Source organism: Mustelus asterias, chromosome 1, assembly GCF_964213995.1.
Source record: "Mustelus asterias chromosome 1, sMusAst1.hap1.1, whole genome shotgun sequence".
NCBI lineage: Eukaryota > Metazoa > Chordata > Chondrichthyes > Carcharhiniformes > Triakidae > Mustelus > Mustelus asterias.
In genome coordinates, this window is record NC_135801.1 from 74,572,235 (window position 1) to 74,591,177 (window position 18,943).

An 18,943-nucleotide genomic window follows, 5' to 3' on the forward strand; every position below is an offset into this window, starting at 1 on the left:
TCTCAAATGACATCTGTTGTTACGACACGGCAACTAAATCCGCAATTAAATAAAGAACGTAATAGGACAAGACCTCTCAAAATGAAACCTGATAATTGTTAACACTTCTGCTTACCTTCATGGAATAAGGGCTCTGGTTTCTTACGTTGGCAATGATGGACCGAATCTTCTTTGAATACGGGTTGTCCAGTTCAGGTAATGATGTCTGTAACAGTGTGAAATAACAGTGCCTTATTCAAAGGTCAAAGTGTTGAGTCGTATTCTCTAGTGATTACCTCCCACTTGTTTGTCATATTAGGCTTAAGTCCAGTGTATAATTTTATCAGGTGCACCTGTCACCTCTCAAAAGTGCTAATGTAATTTATGTACGTTTTACATAAATAATGAGAGGACTGGCAATAATCATAATCTGATTCCAATTTTCCAATTTGAAAAAAAAAGCAATGTTAAGGGCAACTCGTAGCTTCTTCTTACACCTCTCCAGAATCTCAAATACCTGGACTTCTGTTTTCAGATACGGACAGTACTTTGAACGTTTGTATTTTTTCAAAGAACTGTCCTCAAGTTTCAGTATTAGGATGGGTTCCCCACTGTGTCTCTGTGACAGAAAAATGGTATAAATTTGTCACTTGCACAGATTTCCTAGCACACTGGCATTGCTTTAAGTGCTAAATATCTGAATACTGGGGCCGGAATTTTAGGCCCCAATGGGGATGTGTGCGCAGATGGGCTGGTGCGGAATGTTACACTACTTGCAGACCTGTTAGTTTGTTGGCACCATCTTGGCCTAGGCCATTTTTCCAGAGATATGAGGGTTGGGTGGCAGGACTATCCACTGAATTAAGGACAGTTAAAGGCCTAATAAGGCCGATTGTCAGAGGCCAATCAGAATTGGCCAACTTGAAATTAAAGCCTCTCTCTACCCATTTCAGAATGCATTCATCTCTCAATATTTTAGCAATAATCCATAATGCAATAATCCACCTCTCTTACCCCTACCCCTTCAAAAAAATATTCTTAAAACTCAGCTTTCCTCCCAAGCTTTCAATCACTTTCCCTAACTCTGTGTTTCCATTCCTCATCGTTCATATTCTGTCAAGTACTTTGGAACATTCTGCATGTTAAAATCACTATATTCAAGTTGTGAATCATCAGCAATGCTGCATTCCACTGCAGGAATAGTTGAGGGGAGAGGTTTCACACACAGTGATTAGCGGGAGCTCTACTTCTCAGCAATGATCTCTGGAGATTCCCACACAATATCAAACTGCGGGTCAGATGAACAATAAAATCAGCAAAGGAACTTGTTCTTTAGAACGCAATTTTCTCAGAACTGCTCCTACTCTCTCACCATAAGGCTACTGGAAATGCATCAGAAAATCATGTTTACGCAGGTAAATGGAGTTTCCATACATTTCTTGATGAGGATTTGGCAGTGGGGAAAAAGCAGCTCTGAGGAAATTCTGAGCTATCTTGTTCGATGTGAATAAAATTATAAATTAGGTAGTGAATACAAACATTTTGGTCAATTGCTACAAATAATTTATTGCACTTTGCATATCAATACTCTTGTAACCCCCCTTGCCCCAAGAATATAATTTAAGTTAGTTTATGGGGGAGGGGAGCAAGATTACTTATAGCAATTTCAAATTTGAATGATTAAAAAGTTTTCACACTTGACTCACCAGGTCTGTGTTGATATGTGCAAAGGAGGGGACATTAAAGATGCCTTGAATTAGCTCAGGCTGAGAGTTCAGTCCAAGCCACAGGAACATATTTATTCCATTCTCCAACAAAAATATTCCTCCGTCAGCTAAACGTTCCTCTGAGCAACGGACAGCAGCAGGAAGTTCCTCGCTGTTTACATCCATCTTGTGCTGTTGTAAAACAGATAAGTGTTCAGCTGTGTCAGTAGTTGAAGGGTACGTATTATCCAAGAAATGTGGGAACAGGAACAGGTGTTTTACCCTCTCGAGGCTGTTCCACGGTTCAATTAGATAATAGTTGATCTGTACCTATACCCATGTTGTTTCGATATTCCATAATGCTATCGTCTAACAAACAAAATCTATCAATCTCATCTTTGAAATTTTTACTTGACCTAGCAACATTGATGCAATTCGTATATTCAAATATTAACTGATGATTAACAACATCGCCAACAGCATGTGATTCCTCTAGGAGTCGCACAGATTTAATCTTTGGACACATTAATGAATCAACCATAATGCAGGAACTTGGATGTAATAGAATTGAAACAGAAATAATGGGGAGGATTTTGAGCCCACACTCTCTGTCTGCGGGAATGGCAGCGCACAGTCGAAATCCAGAAAGCGAGATTCGCGCTGGCAAGTTTCTGAGTTCCGATCTTCCCGGTCCTCCCCAGCAGAGTGGCGTGAAACACACCATGGGACCACAGAAAACTAATTTGATTACATTAGCAAGCACTCTCTCCAGGACTTCTCCACTCATTGGATATTCAGCGAGCACCAGCGTGACGTCTCGCCAGCGCCATTTATAACAGATTCACCTTGACATGAACCGGTCATGGGGATCTCCCCGGGGAGGCAATAAGGTTAGTATAGCCCCCAGGGGAGAGGGACATGCCCATGCGGGTGTGTAGCTGGGATTTGCCAGTTTTTTGAGGCCCCGCACCCATATTTCACGACAGCATGAAATGTGCCCCCTTGATTTTTTTCTAGGCAGTGCGTTGTAAGATCTGGAGAGGAAAACCGCCATGTTTCTCTGGAGCAAAACACTAGTTTTCCCGTCAGAAACAGCACCCTGCCATTCTTTTTAGTAAGATCCTCCTAGCGCTATTATTGGATGACTTAATGTGAGAACTAGTGTATTTTGACAGGGCTTCTGCCTTACTTCAAATCCTTCAAGAATTAAAAAATGACAACTGCAGTTTAACCGGTTTCAACCTTGTTATGTGCAGTCAGAAAACAAAAGCTGAGGAAACGGAGACATAATTTAATAAGAAAGAGCATTTCTTTAGCAGCTGAAATAATTTGATATAGTAAGGAAATAGTCTTATTTTATCCCTGTCGATCTAATTAAAAGTGCCTAACATCACAAAAATGATGGAAGATTTCTCTGGCCTCCATGGACACCAATATCATAATTGCTATTTTAAAGCTCTCTTGATGGGCAATGTTCCACAGATTTACATCTAGGGAACTCTCAGCTCTCAGTGGAAGGCAGAGAAAAAAGATCTAGAAATTTAACACAGCCTCTATGTTGTTCAGAAACTTCCCGGAAAACCCCCAAATGGAAGACCGAAAGGCACCTCTTTCACTTACGATGGGTAAAAGCCGTGGGTAGAAGAAGGATTGTGTGCCAACCACATCCATAAATGTGACCAGGAGCCGTTGGAAAGCTCTCTCATCCGTAGGAAGGTCAGGGCTCCCCAGTAAAACGTAACTCTTCAAGAGACAGTTCATGTAGACTGGCAGCAACTTCATGGCCTCCGGCAGGATGAGCTGGCGGACAAAGCAAAAACATGCTTCACTAATAACAAGCATCCTATACACACAACAGGACAGGCTTTTATTTCTGCTTAATCAAGTGAAAATTGCCTCACAGTGTGAGATTAATGTATCTGTACATTCTATATGAGAAATAACATGATCTCTGCTTGCCAATTGTGTTTTTAAATGTTCTGCATTAGTAATGATAGTGTTTTGAAGTCTGTCCAACACAATCCAGTACATGATTTCAAAGCAGTCAGCTGACATACTGTGGATCAAGGGCAGGAAATCTGAAAAGCGCCTTCATGTCTGGCTATCCCCATTTAAGGTTTCAATCTATCTGTCCATTAGGGGAGATGATAGATTGTTTTAATGAAGCTGAACAAAATCCAATGTTCATTTTGGGCTACCAAAGTATAGATATATTTTCTCAAATGCAGAGGTGTCAGCCAGAATACAACATAAACGCTCAACAATACCATACTGTTTACGGATGCCGTTTTTCAATATAAAATTTCAACATTCTGTTGTGTTGTATAACTAGACAAACAGCGCTTCTAACAATAAAATGCACAAAGGTTAAGACCCTACATGTGTTGCATGCAATAAAACATAGGCATAAACAAACGTATTACATTTGTATAACACTGGGCCTAAGAAAATTAACTACAGTAGCCGAGTGGTCATGTGACTGAACTAGTGCTCCGGAGGCCAGAGACATCGGTCTGATTTTAACTCTCTGCAACTGGGTGGGTTTTGACAGAATTAAAATCTTGCCCATGAATTCAAATTTCACCTGGGCAGCTGGAATCAATCTGGAATAAAAGCTGGTATCAGTAATAGTGATTATGAAACTACCCACCAATTGGAAAAACCCATCCTGTTCACTAATGCCTCTTAGAAGGAAACTTGCTGATCTTATCCCTACAGGTGACATCAGATGCACAACAATGTAGTTGACCGTTAGCTGCTCTCTGAAATTGCCGAGTAAACCACTAAGTTGTGTCAAACCACAAGAAGAATAAAACCAGTGGACATGAGACACCGCAGACATGGCACGGCGACACAGTGGTTAGCACTACTGCCTCACAGCGCCAGGGACACGGGTTCAATTCCAGCCTCGAGTGACTGTCTGTGTGGAGTTTGCACATTCTCACCGTGCCTGCATGGGTTTCCTCCAGGTACTCCGGTTTCCTCCCACAGTCCAAAGATGTTGATTGACCATGGTAAATTGCCCCTTGGTGTTAGGGGGACTAGCAGGATAAATATGTAGGGCTACGTGGGATTGTGGTCGGTGCAGACTCAATGGGCCAAATGGCCTCCTTCTGCACTGTAGGGATTATCTGATTCTATGTCAAAGGAACACACACTCCTAGTCAAATCTGCAAAGTCCTCCTCACTAACATGTGGGGATTTGTGCCAAAATTGGGGGAGTCGTCCCTCAGACAAATCAAGCAACAGTCTGACTCAGTCGCACTCTCAGAACTACATGTTACAGCCAATGTCCCAAACTCTGTCACAACCATCCTTGGAAATGTCCTGTTTTACCAGTAGGTCAGAACCATTAGAGGTGCCGGCATGGTGGGGTATAAACAAAGGGAGAGGCCCGAGAGTCCACAGCTCTGACTTCAGAGTCCATGAAACTCATGGTATCAGGCCAACCATGGGCAAGGAACCTGCTACTGATTATCACCCACGGCCTTCCCTCAACTGATGTTTTGGTACACTATCACGTTAAATACTACTTGAGAGAAACATTGAAGGTAGTAAGGACACAGAATTACTTTGGGTGTCCATTATTAGGTGTGGTTCAGTAGCACCACTACGGACAGATCTGGCTAAATCCTGGAGGATCTGCCAGACTGGGGTGGGTAGTGAGAGAACCAACAAGAAGGAAAACTCGACTTGACCTCGCCCTCACCAATCTACCTGTCACAAATGGATCTGTCCATGGCAGTTATGAGACAGTCCTGGTGGAGACAATCTTCAAATTGAGGAGACAGGTTTCAATCTATCTGTCCAATAATGGAGATGATAAGTTATTTCAATGAAACTGGACAAAAACCATTGCCAGCAACCATCAAAATATAGATTTATTTTCTCAGTTATCAGGGGGCAGCCAGAATACTATGTAAACACTTAAAATGGAATAAATTCAGAACAGATCTGACAGCTCAAAACTGGGCATTCATGAGGCACTTTGGGTCAAAGCAGCAGCAGAATTGTATTCTACCACACTATGTAATGTCATGGTCTGGCACTTCACTCACCCTACCATTACCATCAAGCCAGAGACAAACTCTGGCTCAATGAGGAGTGCCTAAGGGCATAATACTAGGAATAGGGGTGTGAGGCATATCTAAAAAAATGAGCTGGCAGGCTGCAGAAACTAAAACATGCATGCTGAACAGCAAAAGCAGCAATTAAATCGTCACAACTAAGCAATTCCACAATAAACATATCACAATCAATCATTGTTGTCTCTTCACATCCAGTCATGTATGATAGTGGGCAATTTACTAACTTAAAGGATGAGGAGGAAGCTCCATGAACATTTCCATCCTCAATGACAGCCAAGTGCAGCATGTGAACGCAAAATGCAAGACTGAAGCGTTTTCAATCACCTCCGACCAGATGTGCCAAGTGGATGATCTACTTAAATCTCCTTCCGAGGTCCTCACCATCACAAATGCCAATATAGCTGACTCAATTCACTCCACATCATATCAAGAAACTCCAGAGTGCACTTGATACAGCAAAGGCTATGGGCCCAGACAACATCCTGAATGTAACTCTGAAGACTTGTGCTCCAGAACTTGCTGTTGCTCTGTCCAAGCCATTTAAATACAGTGACAACACTGGCATGTAGCCTGAAAATAGAAAATGATCCAGATATGCCCTGATCACAAAGAACAAATCGAGTCAAGCCAGTTGCCCGGTCATACTCCCATCAGGAAACTGATGGAAGGGGGTCATTGGTAGTGCTTTCAAACAGCATTTATCAATAATTTGGTCACTGATGTCCAGTTTTGTTTCAGCCAGAACCATTTCTAACAGCTTTTGTTCAAAGATAGGAATTGCAGCTGGATTTCAGGGGTGAAGTGAGAGTGACTGCCCTTACTGGCAAGGTACAATTTGACTGAGCGTGACATCAAGCAGCCATGGTACAATTGAAGGCAGTGGTAAGCAGGAGTAAAATTCATCACATAGAGTCATGTCTAGCACAAAAGAAGAAAGCTGTGGTTGTTGGAGGCCAATCATCTCAGCTCTAGGACATCACTACTGGAATTCTTTTAAAATGCCCTAGGCCCAATCATTTTCATTTGCTTTGTCAGGGGAATTTCACAGCAACGTCATTGAAGTGTTAATGTAAGCCTTACTTGTGACACTAATAAATAAAGTCTAACTTTAAAACTTTAACTTTAAACTTTGACTTTCCTTCCAGCATAAGATAAGATGCAGGGATGTTTGATGATTGCACAGTATTCAGTATCATTTGCAACTCCTCAGATAATGAAGCAGTCTGTGCCTGTATGTAGCAAGGCCTGGACAACCATTAGGCTAGGACTGATAGGTGGCAAGTAACCTTAGTGCCACTGAAGTACAAGGTAATTAGCATCTCCACCAATCTAACCACCTAATCTCGACATTCAATAGTATTACCATCAACTGGTAACTGGGTCCATATCCCAAGGCTCCCTAGCTAACAGTGTTGCGAGAGCACCTACAGCACACAGACTACAGTGACTCTGGAAGGCAGCTCATCACCAGCTTCTCAAGGGCAGTTAGGAAAGGGCAATGAATGTTGGCAATGCCAACAACACTCACATTCTGTGAATGATTGAAATTACATTATGAAATAGATGAAGGAAATTCTGAAATAAAGTCAATCGCTACACTAATGCTAATGAATTACAGTTGTAAATGCACTTCTTATGGAATCATGGAATCTGACACTGCAGAAGGAGGCCATTCAGCCCATCAAGTCTCCACTGACCACAATCCTGCCCACGCCCTACCCCCATAACCCCATGCGGTTACCTTAGCTAGTACCCCTGACACTAAGGGGTAATTTAGCATGGACAATCCACCTAACCCACACATCTTTGGACTGTGGGAGGGAACCGGAGCACCCAGAGGAAACCACGCAGACACAGGGAGAAGGTGCAAATTCCACACTGACAGTGACCCAAACCGAGAATAGAACCCGGGTCCCTGGCACTGTAAGGCGACAGTGCTAACCACTGTGCCACCGTGCCATTTGGTGGTACAAAATATCTGGTGAAATGCAACCTGGTCAATCAGTTAAGCAGCAGCATAATCTGTCAGCACTTGTGAAGACTTTAACTTGTGATGTGACACTAAGATGTATCGGCTGTGCTCAGCTCAATAGAATGTAATTAACTGGCAGCAATTCTGCTCCATTTGAAATGGTGCACTTCAAATAGACTCAGCGAACCATCATAAACAGTGTACACTTTATTGCAAATAATAATGCATGTCAAAAGGAATTGAATCCGAGCTGGGTGTTCCAAAAACATTTCCAAACTTTCTGAGCTTCTTGGCTGAGTTTGCAAAGTTGGAATCCAAACGAGATGTTTGAAAAATGTTTCTAAGCCACTTGAGTTTCTTTCACGATTTAGGACATTAAATGAAACCACTTGACTGGATTATAGTCTTAAAACTCTTCATGGTTGTTTTACCATCTACCATGGTGGGATTCGAGCTGGAGATCCCAGAGCATTACTGTAGGCTTGTGGCTTACCCGCTCAGTGGCCTAGCCCAGTAGGCCGCAGGAGGAGCCTATGAAACATTTTTTTTTAAAACTACCACTAATTTTAGTAGCTGATGTGCTAATAATTCAGTAAACATTCATTAAAAACCTTCCTCATCACAACTGAAATTTGAGTGAGTTTTGACATTTTACAGCCAGTTCAGTAGATAGGAAACTTTCCCTGGCATTTGATACTGTTCAATTTGTCCATGAGCCACACATCCTATGTATTAGACAAAATTGGCACTGCTGCTGGTAACGGGAATGTTGAGTTCACAGATTCCTCCTCCCAGCTGCAGAACATTTTGCTGTATGATCCTTTCCCCCCCCACTGGTCATCAATAATTCAGTTGGAGTGAATTGTTGGCTGTAGAGAAGTTTTAGATTTAAGAGTGCTGCGGGGCTACACACTTGTTGGATACAGTATTTTGTTACTCATTTTCAAATGCCTCAATGTTGGTCTGCTGTAATGTTTAAGTTACAGAACCACTTCTAATAGAATAAATAATCCTGTTTCCATACTTTGGTTCTGACTGTTCTACACTGCAAAATAAAGCAAAAAGGCTCCGCTGGTCTTTATCTTATTAGGGCTGAAATACAAAGGGAATGAAGCGATGCCTCATTTGTAAAAGCCTTTATCAGACCCCATGTGGAGTACTGCATTCAGTTTTGGGTGCTGCACCTCAGGAAAAATGTATTAGCCTTCCAAGGGGTGCAGTGCAGATTCACTGGAATGATTCCCTGGGTTTAGAGGGTTAAATTATGGGAACAGGTTTCATAAACATGGCTTGCACTGCCATCAGAGAACTAGAGAATAATACAACACAGGCTGTCTCTTGGCCCATTATACCTGTGCTCATTCTTTGGGAGACTAAGTATTAGACTAGTTCCACCTTCCCTGCTCTTTGCCGATCACCTTTATTATTTTTTCTCTCTGCTTCAGGTTTTTAGCTAGGCACCTAGCTAGTCAGTGTCAGGATCCTGCATGGCAGGTGTCCTAGCCCCAAGAACTGCCAGCTCTTCAATGTCAGCAGTACCACTGATAAACTAAATGATACAATTTTAAGGTGGGTTCAGGAAGAGAGAGACTTGGGGGTACAAATACACAAATCTTTCAAAGTGGTAGCACAGATTGGGAAGGCTGTTATGAGGTGATATGCAATCCCTTGCTTTAATAATGGATGCATAAAGTACATGAGTGAGGAAGTTAAACTAAACATTTATGAACATTGTTTTGGCCTCAGCAGAATTGTCAGCCTGGACTTTTTTTGCTCCCAAGTTGGGTAGCAGATGCCGGAAAATTACCTGGCTTGTGTACTCACCTCAGGAAAAAGTACCCCGAATGACAGGATCATCATTCCTGGGGGTGAGTGCGGAGTGGTGGAGCTGGAAACAGATTGGAGGCACCCACAGTGGCTGTCGAATGCTGAGGCAGGCAATTTAAAAGGCCTGCCTCAATTGCCTGGGACTTCATTCTAGTTGTTTTCTTAAACATGGACCCTTCTGGCCCTCACACCTCCAACCCAATTCCCAAGCCCAAATATCCCAATGCATGTCCCGCACCCACCCCCAATAGCTCCTCATAGCCTTCATGCAAATCCATAACCACAATTCATTTAATAAGATCATAGCTGATCTGATTGTGGCCTCAACTCCACTTTCCTTCCTACCTCTATACCATTCGACTCTTTTGTCAATTAAGAACTTATCTACCCTCGCCTTAAAAAATATTCAATGACCCTGCCTCCACCACTCTCCAGCGAAAATAATTTTATAAACTCACGATCTTCCTCAGACAAAAAAAAATTTCCTCATCTCTGTTATACATGGGAGATCCCTTATTTCTAAACTATGTCCCCTTGTTCAAGACTCTACTACAAGAGGAAATATCTCCTCAGCATCCACCCTGTTGAGTTCGGGATTTTATATGTTTCAATAAGATAACACTCGTTCTTCTGAACTCCAATAGATACAAATCCAACCTTTCCTCATAAGATAACTCCCTCCTCCCAGGAATCAGTCAAGTCAACCTTCTCTGAACTGCTTCAATTTCAATTTTGTCCTTTTAAGGAGACCAACTTCTACACCGTATTCTACATGTGGTCTCACCAATTCCATATATAACTGTAGCAAAATATCCCAACTTTTATATTCCATTCCCCTTTCAGTAAACAACCACATTCCGGATCAATTGCTGTACCTGCATGCTAACTGTTGGTGCTAATCTATTCTCATTCTCTCTTTTTGTCCTTCCTTCAACCTACTCTCTACTTTCTCTATTCAGCTTGGTTCTTTCCTCCATTAGGTACCTTACATTGACATTAACCTCCTTTTCCTGTCTCATTTTGATTTCTGAATTATTTGATATTCAGGGAACTGTAGCTTTGCAAGACCTTCCTTTCCTCCAGGTGGAAAAGTATATGAAGTTTATTTATTAGTCACAAGTAGGCTTACATTAACACTGCAATGAAGTTACTGTAAAAATGCCCTAGTCGCCACACTTCAGCGCCTGTTCGGGTATACTGAGAGAATTTAGCATGGCCAATGCACCTAACCAACACATCTTTCGGACTGTGGGAGGAAACTGGAGCACCCGGAGGAAACCCACACAGATACGGGGAGAACTTACTGACTCCGCACAGACAGTGACCCAAGCTGGGTATCGAATCTGGGTCCCTGGCGCTGTGAGGCAGCAGTGCTAACCACAGTGCCACTATGTCACCCTGTAGTATATACTCTATAGCTGAACCACCCCTTCTTTAAAGACCATTGATTTAATTTTTTGCCTACCAATTTCTGATTCCAATCTGCCTAGTTCACATGCCCACATGTTTGTCCTAGGCCTGCTGCAATGCTCCAGTGATACCCAACGCAAACTGGAAGAACAATATCTCATATTCCGATTAGGTATGTTACAACCTTCTGGTTTCAACATAGAGTTCAACAATTCTAGATAGTAAATATTCCCTTCCATCTTAACCCGACCCCACCACGCTTTTTGTAGCTTGCTGTCAGTTGTTATTCAGCTCCCTGGCCTGCCCCAAAACAGTCCCACTCCCCTCCCTCTTACTTGGTCACCTGCCCTGGCTGTTCAGTTGCTCCCATTAAAACATTCTGCTATCGTACTGTTTACCACTATTAGCATGCTTCATCCCTCAATGGCACTATTAACACTCTCCTTTGTCTCATGTCCGTGACAAATCTGTCAATATCTCCTTTTTCCCCAAGCTATCTGTTGAGTCTGTGTGTGGTTTGCTTCATTTGCGCAAAGACTTCATTTCAAGATATTTCTGCCTATGTGATTACATTTATATGCTATATTGTAGGGGTTAACCAACTCTACTTGACTACATTTTAAAACTCAGAAGGCGTGCTGGGTTAGCTAGAAATTGACTGCATTTTTGAAAAGTACAATGCAAGCAAAACAGGCTTTTCATAAGCCAAACAAAGTTTTTCATAAACTACATCTGCGAGGCTGGTTTCTCCAAGTCAGAGACAGCATGTGCCAAACAATTTCGATAACAAGATAACAAATCACATATATTGTAGTTTCAGCTCTATGTTTTCAGTTCAACATTGTTTTTGAGTTCTGTTTTGATCAGTACAGGACTGGCAGAAGTGATCTCTCGCTCTAGCTTTTCGCTTTCATAATGATTGCATTTTATGTTCTGTTCAATGAAAGAAATTCATTTAAACTCCATAATAGTGCTGTCTTCATCTATTCTAATGAATGAATAGACTCTGGTCTTATATTTTGTCCCATCTTCTCTGTTCCCTTTCCAAATATATAATTTTGGAATTTCTGCTTTTCTTCAATCAAGGATCACTTGGATCCAAATGTTAATTCTGTTTCTCTCCACTGATGCTGCCAGACCTGCTGAGTTTATCCAGCATTTTCTGTTTTTAGGCCAGATCCCTTTTCAACATACTGGAGTTAGCCCTCCTCTATTTAGGTATTTTTATGTGTGACTGTTCCTTGTCCTTACTGTTCTAAACCTTCTGTGGTAGACGGAGAAACTATTTCCTTTGGTGGGGACATCAAGAGCGATATCAGAGCTAGTTCACAGAAGTAAACTCAGGAAGCACTCCTTCACAAAAAAGGCAGTGTGTAGAATGCTCTCCCCCATATAAAGCTTGGACGTTAGGACAACTGCAGCTTTTAAGACTGTGAAAGCGAGGTTCTTTGTTAGATAAGGGTATCAAAGGATACTGAGCAGATCAGCCATGATCTAACTGGATGATGGAGCTGGCTTGAAGTGCTGAATACCATATTTCTGTTCTTAAAACTCCAATGTTGATTTCAGTAACAATGGATAACTACATATGTGTCAGATTGACGAATTCAGTTAGTGTACAGCTGCATTCATGACTTTGCCTATTTGGCTAGGATCTTCTCGGATATTAGAAGATGATTTCTGGAGGTCAACAAAGCCAAATTCACCAGCAAAGTCAGCTGATAAAAAACAAGAGTTATAACAATTGCCACTGCTGTCCAAAAAGAAATACTGGTCTCATTTTAATAAATTTACTAAAACTATCTGCAATGGTGTTCTGAGTTGCTGGAGACACTCTGCAAAGTAGATGAAGTATTAATTAGCATGTTTGCAATTGGCAAAAAATTCTGTTACTCTTGTTGAGGTGCATTAATATTTGCTAATCAGCCTGTTGTTTAAGCTAACAAGCCATCTATGGGTAGATGCTAATTACTAATTCATTCTGCTCTGCTTGAGCTACAGAAAAATTAGCAGGTTCATTATGAGGATTCAGTTATACTCTGTTTCAAGTGAAAAATGAGCTTTGGATTTTGGCTGCTGGCTCTGTTGAATCAGGCACGAGCTTGGAACATTCTGAACTCAACCATTCCCAGAACATTTAATTGGCCCAGATCCAGTTCAAGCTGAAGACTGCAGTTCAGATGAATTTGGATTCCTGGTGGCTACTTTTGTTTGTGATTTCAACTATCCCTCTTACACACCTAAAAAATGGCGACTGATTCCCTGAAACACTTTTGTAACAGTACAGCTGGCAAAACACCCAGCGCGTCATTCCCTTCTTAAAAACAGTAAGCTAAGTGGAATTGGTTCTTTGGTCCTCTCTACCTGCTAGCTCTAAAAATCATCTCTCAGTTAAGGTGGGAACTTCTTCAAATTGATAAAAACAGATTCTAGAATATAGTACATGCAAATTCCTCTAAAGCTGATTTTCACTAAGCGTACTGAATGATGTGCGTGTGTGTACTTGCATTTTTGAGCTACACATTTAAGAACATTGTTGTGACTGGTGTTGCAATTTGAGTCATCACTACCAATTACAAAATATCCTTATCTATGGACAGCCACATTACAGAGTGGTACCAAGAAACTTATTAGATGTCCAAGCTTAACTTTTTCTGGTTTTGGCATTTTTGCCCTGAGATTAAAGCTGCAGTAGATTAACTTGGCAAATGTTTGCAGTGCCTGCTACTCTATCATTTTACTTTATGCAAAAATACATCATTTTGAAATGTCAAGGGTGCGTTCACATGGTGATTAGCATGTTTCAGCTTTAAATTAGTTAACTGAAACTACTATAAATTCCAAATGAATTGAATTCTCTAGAAAAATTGGAGAAGTAACTCAGCTCAATAACATACTTGGAAGTTTACAGGTAATTGACAAAAAACAATTAAATTGCATACAGTAATTATTGGTTAGTAGTGCTTTTGTGTTAAAAGAGTCTTAAGTAGAAAATGTAATTTCTTGTTGCAAGATTTTAATGAGTACTTCAGTGTAATTGTGAAACACTGACTGGATTTATGTGGTTTGCAAGAATGGGATCGAAGATGGTGGGGTGTGTCAGGGGGTGGTGGGAGTGTGAAAAATAGGGAGGTAGGACAGGTCTGTCACCTTCTTGCTGCCATGGCGTTTTACCAACAGTGAAGGTGGCCATAATCGGCACTCCAGCCCAAAGGTCAATTGATTCACTTAAGCAGCTAAGTAAAAGCCTCTCCCCACAGTGGCTTGTGGGCCTTTCGGTCTTTCTGCAGGCTCGGACTTGGTGGGGAGGAGTGGGGTTGCCCCTGATCGGGCTCTCTGTAGGCCACAGAGGGTTCCCCAGCTACCCCCCCACCCCCACCCCCCAGTGCCCCCAGTGGCATTGCTGGGACTGATTTAGTGATTTATATAAATGATCTGGAAGAAGGAGTAACTGGGGTGATCAGTAAGTTTGCGGACGACACAAAACTGGCAGGACTTGCAGATAGTGAGGAACATTGTCAGAGGCTACAGAAGGATATAGATAGGCTGGAAATTTGGGCAAAGAAATGGCAGATGGAGTTCAATCCTGATAAATGCGAAGTGATGCATTTTGGTGGGAATAATGTAGGGAGGAGCTACACGATAAATGGAAGAACCATAAAGGGTGTAGAGACGCAGAGGGACCTGGGTGTGCAAGTCCACAGATCTTTGAAGGTGACGTCACAGGTGGAGAAGGTGGTGAAGAAGGCATATGGCATGCTTGCCTTTATAGGACGGGGCATAGAGTATAAAAGTTGGGGTCTGATGTTGCAGATGTATAGAACGTTGGTTCGGCCGCATTTGGAATACTGCGTCCAGTTCTGGTCGCCACACTACCAGAAGGACGTGGAGGCTTTGGAGAGAGTACAGAAGAGGTTTACCAGGATGTTGCCTGGTATGGAGGGGCTTGGTTATGAGGAGAGATTGGGGAAACTGGGGTTGTTCTCCTTGGAAAGATGGAGGATGAGGGGAGACTTAATAGAGGTGTATAAAATTATGAAAGGCATAGATAGGGTGAACAGTGGGAAGCTTTTCCCCGGGTCGGTGGTGACGTTCACGAGGGGTCATAGGTTCAAGGTGAAGGGGGGGGAGGTTTAACACAGATATCAGAAGGACATATTTTACACAGAGGGTGGTGGGGGCCTGGAATGTGTTGCCGGGCAAGGTGGTGGAGGCGGACACACTGGGAACGTTTAAGACTTATCTAGACAGCTATATGAACGGAGTGGGAATGGAGGGATACAAAAGAGTGGTCTAGTTTGGACCAGGGAGCGGCGCGGGCTAATTGTTCTTTGTTTCTCGTTTCAAGGCTTCATTCTATGATCATCTTGCTGGTGCCAGTACAGAGCGAGACTGCGGATAGTTGGGAACCTGTCTCGGGGGCAGGGAATTCAGATGGTGTTCGTAAAGCAGAAGTGGAAATGACTAGGGTTGGGAAGCATTTTCTGATCAGGGCCAGTGTGATCTCCTGGACTCGTTTCGATCGCCTCAGGGGGTCGGAGAGGAATTTCCCAGATTTTCTTTTTCCCCATATTGGCCCTGGGGTTTTCACTCTGGGTTTTCGCCTCTCCCTGGAGATCACATGGTCTGGAATGGGGGGGTGGGGGTGAGTTAATAGGTTGTGATGAACAAAGCATCGTAGCTGTGAGGGACAGCTCGGTGGATAGGATATTAGGATGTAGATAGGCTGGAAAATTGGGCGGGGATCCTGGATTCAGGATTCAATCCTGGACCGGGGAGCGGCGCGGGCTTGGAGGGCCGAAGGGCCTGTTCCTGTGCTGTATTGTTCTTTGTTCTTTGAAGAGCTGCCAGTCCTCTGATAGGCTGGCAGTTCTTGGAGGAGGACCTCAATATCACTTACAGGGATGGGAGCCCCAAAGCAGCTCAAGAAGGACTTAACATCTAGTCATGGATGCCTTAAATGGCTGAAGTGGGGTTACTCCCAGTTTTTTGGTCTGTCATTGGGACCACTGCTGTCCTTGACAAAATCCCAGCCATTGCTTTTGATAGCCTATGTAGAATCTGTTGATTTGTTAAGTGTATATAAATGCTAAAAACTGGGCTTGGATTTTCAACGGGCACATGGTCAAGGTGCAGGCGGGCTTTGAAAATTGTGCTCCCTGAGGTCTTGCTTGGCCTCTAGGACAGTTCTAAATTTTCAATAGGCAACCAGTGAGGAAAGAGCATGGAAGCCCCTTGCTTCCAATTAACAACCCTTTAAGCTCCAAGAGGAGCTGGTTAAGGAATCTGCCCAAAATGGAATTAAATTTTGACAATTTTTCCTGGTGAGCCCAAACTGGCTTGTGCACATCACTGCACAGCTGTCGTGCTTTGGAGATGGTTTTGAGAGGAATCCATGGATCCTACAAGTGCCAGAAAAGCACTGGCTCTTATGTTGTCGTGCAGGACCACTGTTCACCTCATTCTTCACCTCTGAGCAGATGCCTGGTCAAATCAGAAAGGCAGCGGAAGCCCCCAGAATGTCTCCCACCTGCCTTTTCCACTGGCACCAGGCAGACAAGTCCCGCCTCCTGCTTGCTTCCTGGACAATTAGGCCATCTGCATTTAAAGATGCAGCACGGGGTCAAGATCTGAAATTCACCCAGGTGCCGGGGTTCTGAATGAAAATACAGCCCTGGGTTTATTTATAATATCCTATGGATTATCTTATCTGCTGATTAAAATCAGTTATATTACACATTACTTTAGCAAGTAAATATGTTGGCAGCAAGCCAACTCCCAAGATGACATTTATTCTGCCTTGTTCAATAGGATTTAAAACATTATTTTGTAAAGCTTTGTTCTTATAAACTCCTTAAGCAATCAGTAAAGATTAATCCAATGTAATATAACATTTCAATCAAAGCTCATCAATAGTGGAATGCGCAAGGTTGTCCCTTTTGATTATTTCAGCTGACGTAAGCATGTTAGTTTTAAGATCATATTTCTACGGTCCATATTCATCTTCCTTCCAATGTTAAACTAATCATTCTGTATATGGAACAGGACAACTGCAGTTCCAACACCCTGCATAAGTTACCAATTATGTGCCCTTATAAGGATAGAGCTTTGCAAGGGTTCACCTAAAATCATCACAGCATTTTTTTTGCAGATGAAAAACAAGACAAATGAGTTAAGTTTACTTTGGTAGACTACAAGATTATTTTACAAACAAAAATAATTAAATCCATTTGCTGCAGTTACAGTTTCTCAGCTGTTTCTCATCTTCACATTTGCCATTACCATAATTTTGCATGAACCACATTTGTTTGCAAGTTGATGCAACAGGGTGAGTACAACCAAAGAAAATCTTATTCCAAGATCCAAGATAAAAACATTTGGTATGTGGATCATTCCTTAAAAATTCTGTAACCTCCGTCTATTTAAGTGCTAAAATAATACAGGTAGAAATTCTTAGAAAACCTCAGCAGGCCTGGCAGCATCTGTGGAGGGAGGAACAGAGTTAAAGTTTTGAGTTCAATATGATTCTTCTTCGGAACAGGATTGAGTTGCATAGGGAAAGACCTGCCTGTCATTGACAACTCTTCTGTTTTATGTACGCTATCAAAGTCCCATGAGCATTGTGTGCATAAGGATAACCAAAAGCAAAATCTGAAATAAAAAACAGAAGATGTTGCAAATATTAAAGTTGGGCAGTATCGAGAGTTGGGCAAGTTGGGCAGTATCGAGAGAGAGTGAGAGAGAAACAGAGTTAACAGGCTGCATTTTAGATGATGGAGGTGAGGGGGGTTTAAGTTTGGAGAGCAAGCAGGTAGGAAGGAAGGAATGTATATCTTTGGGCATTGCCCCGATGCAAAAAGAGCACCTCCCAAAGGTAGTCCCCATTTCCTTCCTGCCATTTTAAAAATCTCTGAAAAAAAAAGATCTGCTTACTCCCACCCACTTGCCCATGCAGACTGTATTATGGTGTGGGCAACCTATTATTGGGGTCAATGGGCAAGCTCAATTGACCTTTATTATTTTTTGTAAACATGGCGGGCAGGCTGCTAATTTGGGCACCTGCCCACATATCACGATATGGAGGTGAGCATTTGGTTGAATGCCAACTTGGTGGTGTAGGAACCCAATCTATTTTACTGCAATGCTTCACCCACCCCATCTCCAACACCAAAAACATACCTTACAGGGGTATGTAAAATCCAGCCCAACGTTTTATGTCTGCAGTGACTGCCAGACCTGCTGAATATTTTCAGCATTGTCTGCTTTTATGCTTAATAAGGAAGTTGAATTCATAATGTTTCCCCCGTCAAATAAGTTACATGAAAACTTCTGTGCTAAATGCAAGTGGTTAAGTGTTTTAAGCAGTTGGAATAGCTGCTAGAGGAAGTTCCAATTACCATCCCAACCAAAAGGTGGACATCATCCAGGGCAAGTTTTAAAAATTGTTGACAATTTCTCATGTGATAATTACATGCTGTTTGACCAGTTATGCTTTTATTTCAGATTTTATGGGTGGCACAGTGGTTAGCATTACTGCCTCACAGTGCCAGGGATCCAGGTTAATTCTGGCCTTGGGTCACTGTGTGTGTGGAGTTTGCACGTCCTCCCTATGTCTGTGTGGGTTTCCTCTGGGTGCTCCGGTTTCCTCCCACAGTCCAAAGATGTGCAGGTTAGGTAGGTTGGCCATGCTAAATTGCCTCTTAGTGTCCCAATATGTGTATGTTAGGGGGATTAGCCATGGTAAATGTGTGGGGTTATGGGGATAGGACCTGGGTAAGAGTCAGTGCAAACCTGATTGACCAAACGGCCTCCTTCTGCACTGTAGGGATTCTATGATTTTCAGCATCTGCAGTATTTTGTTTTTGGTTATTGGGCATCCTTACGCACACACTGCTTAAGGTATGACATTTGCACTTTGATAGACTACATAAATCAGAAATGCAGAGATTGATGATCTGGCT

General features: G+C 42.4%; 1 protein-coding gene across 1 annotated transcript in view; it reads right to left on the reverse strand.

Annotated features, from left to right (window-relative positions):
* sec24d (SEC24 homolog D, COPII coat complex component) overlaps window positions 1–18,943 on the reverse strand; it is a 173,463-nt gene that overhangs the window by 10,243 nt on the left and 144,277 nt on the right. Inside the window, exons 20-22 of the mRNA XM_078213821.1 lie at window positions 3,306–3,485; window positions 1,686–1,877; window positions 116–205 (exon numbers count right to left, since the gene is read on the reverse strand). Coding sequence (XP_078069947.1) covers window positions 116–205; window positions 1,686–1,877; window positions 3,306–3,485 — 462 coding nt within the window. The remainder of the gene's footprint in view (window positions 1–115; window positions 206–1,685; window positions 1,878–3,305; window positions 3,486–18,943) is intronic.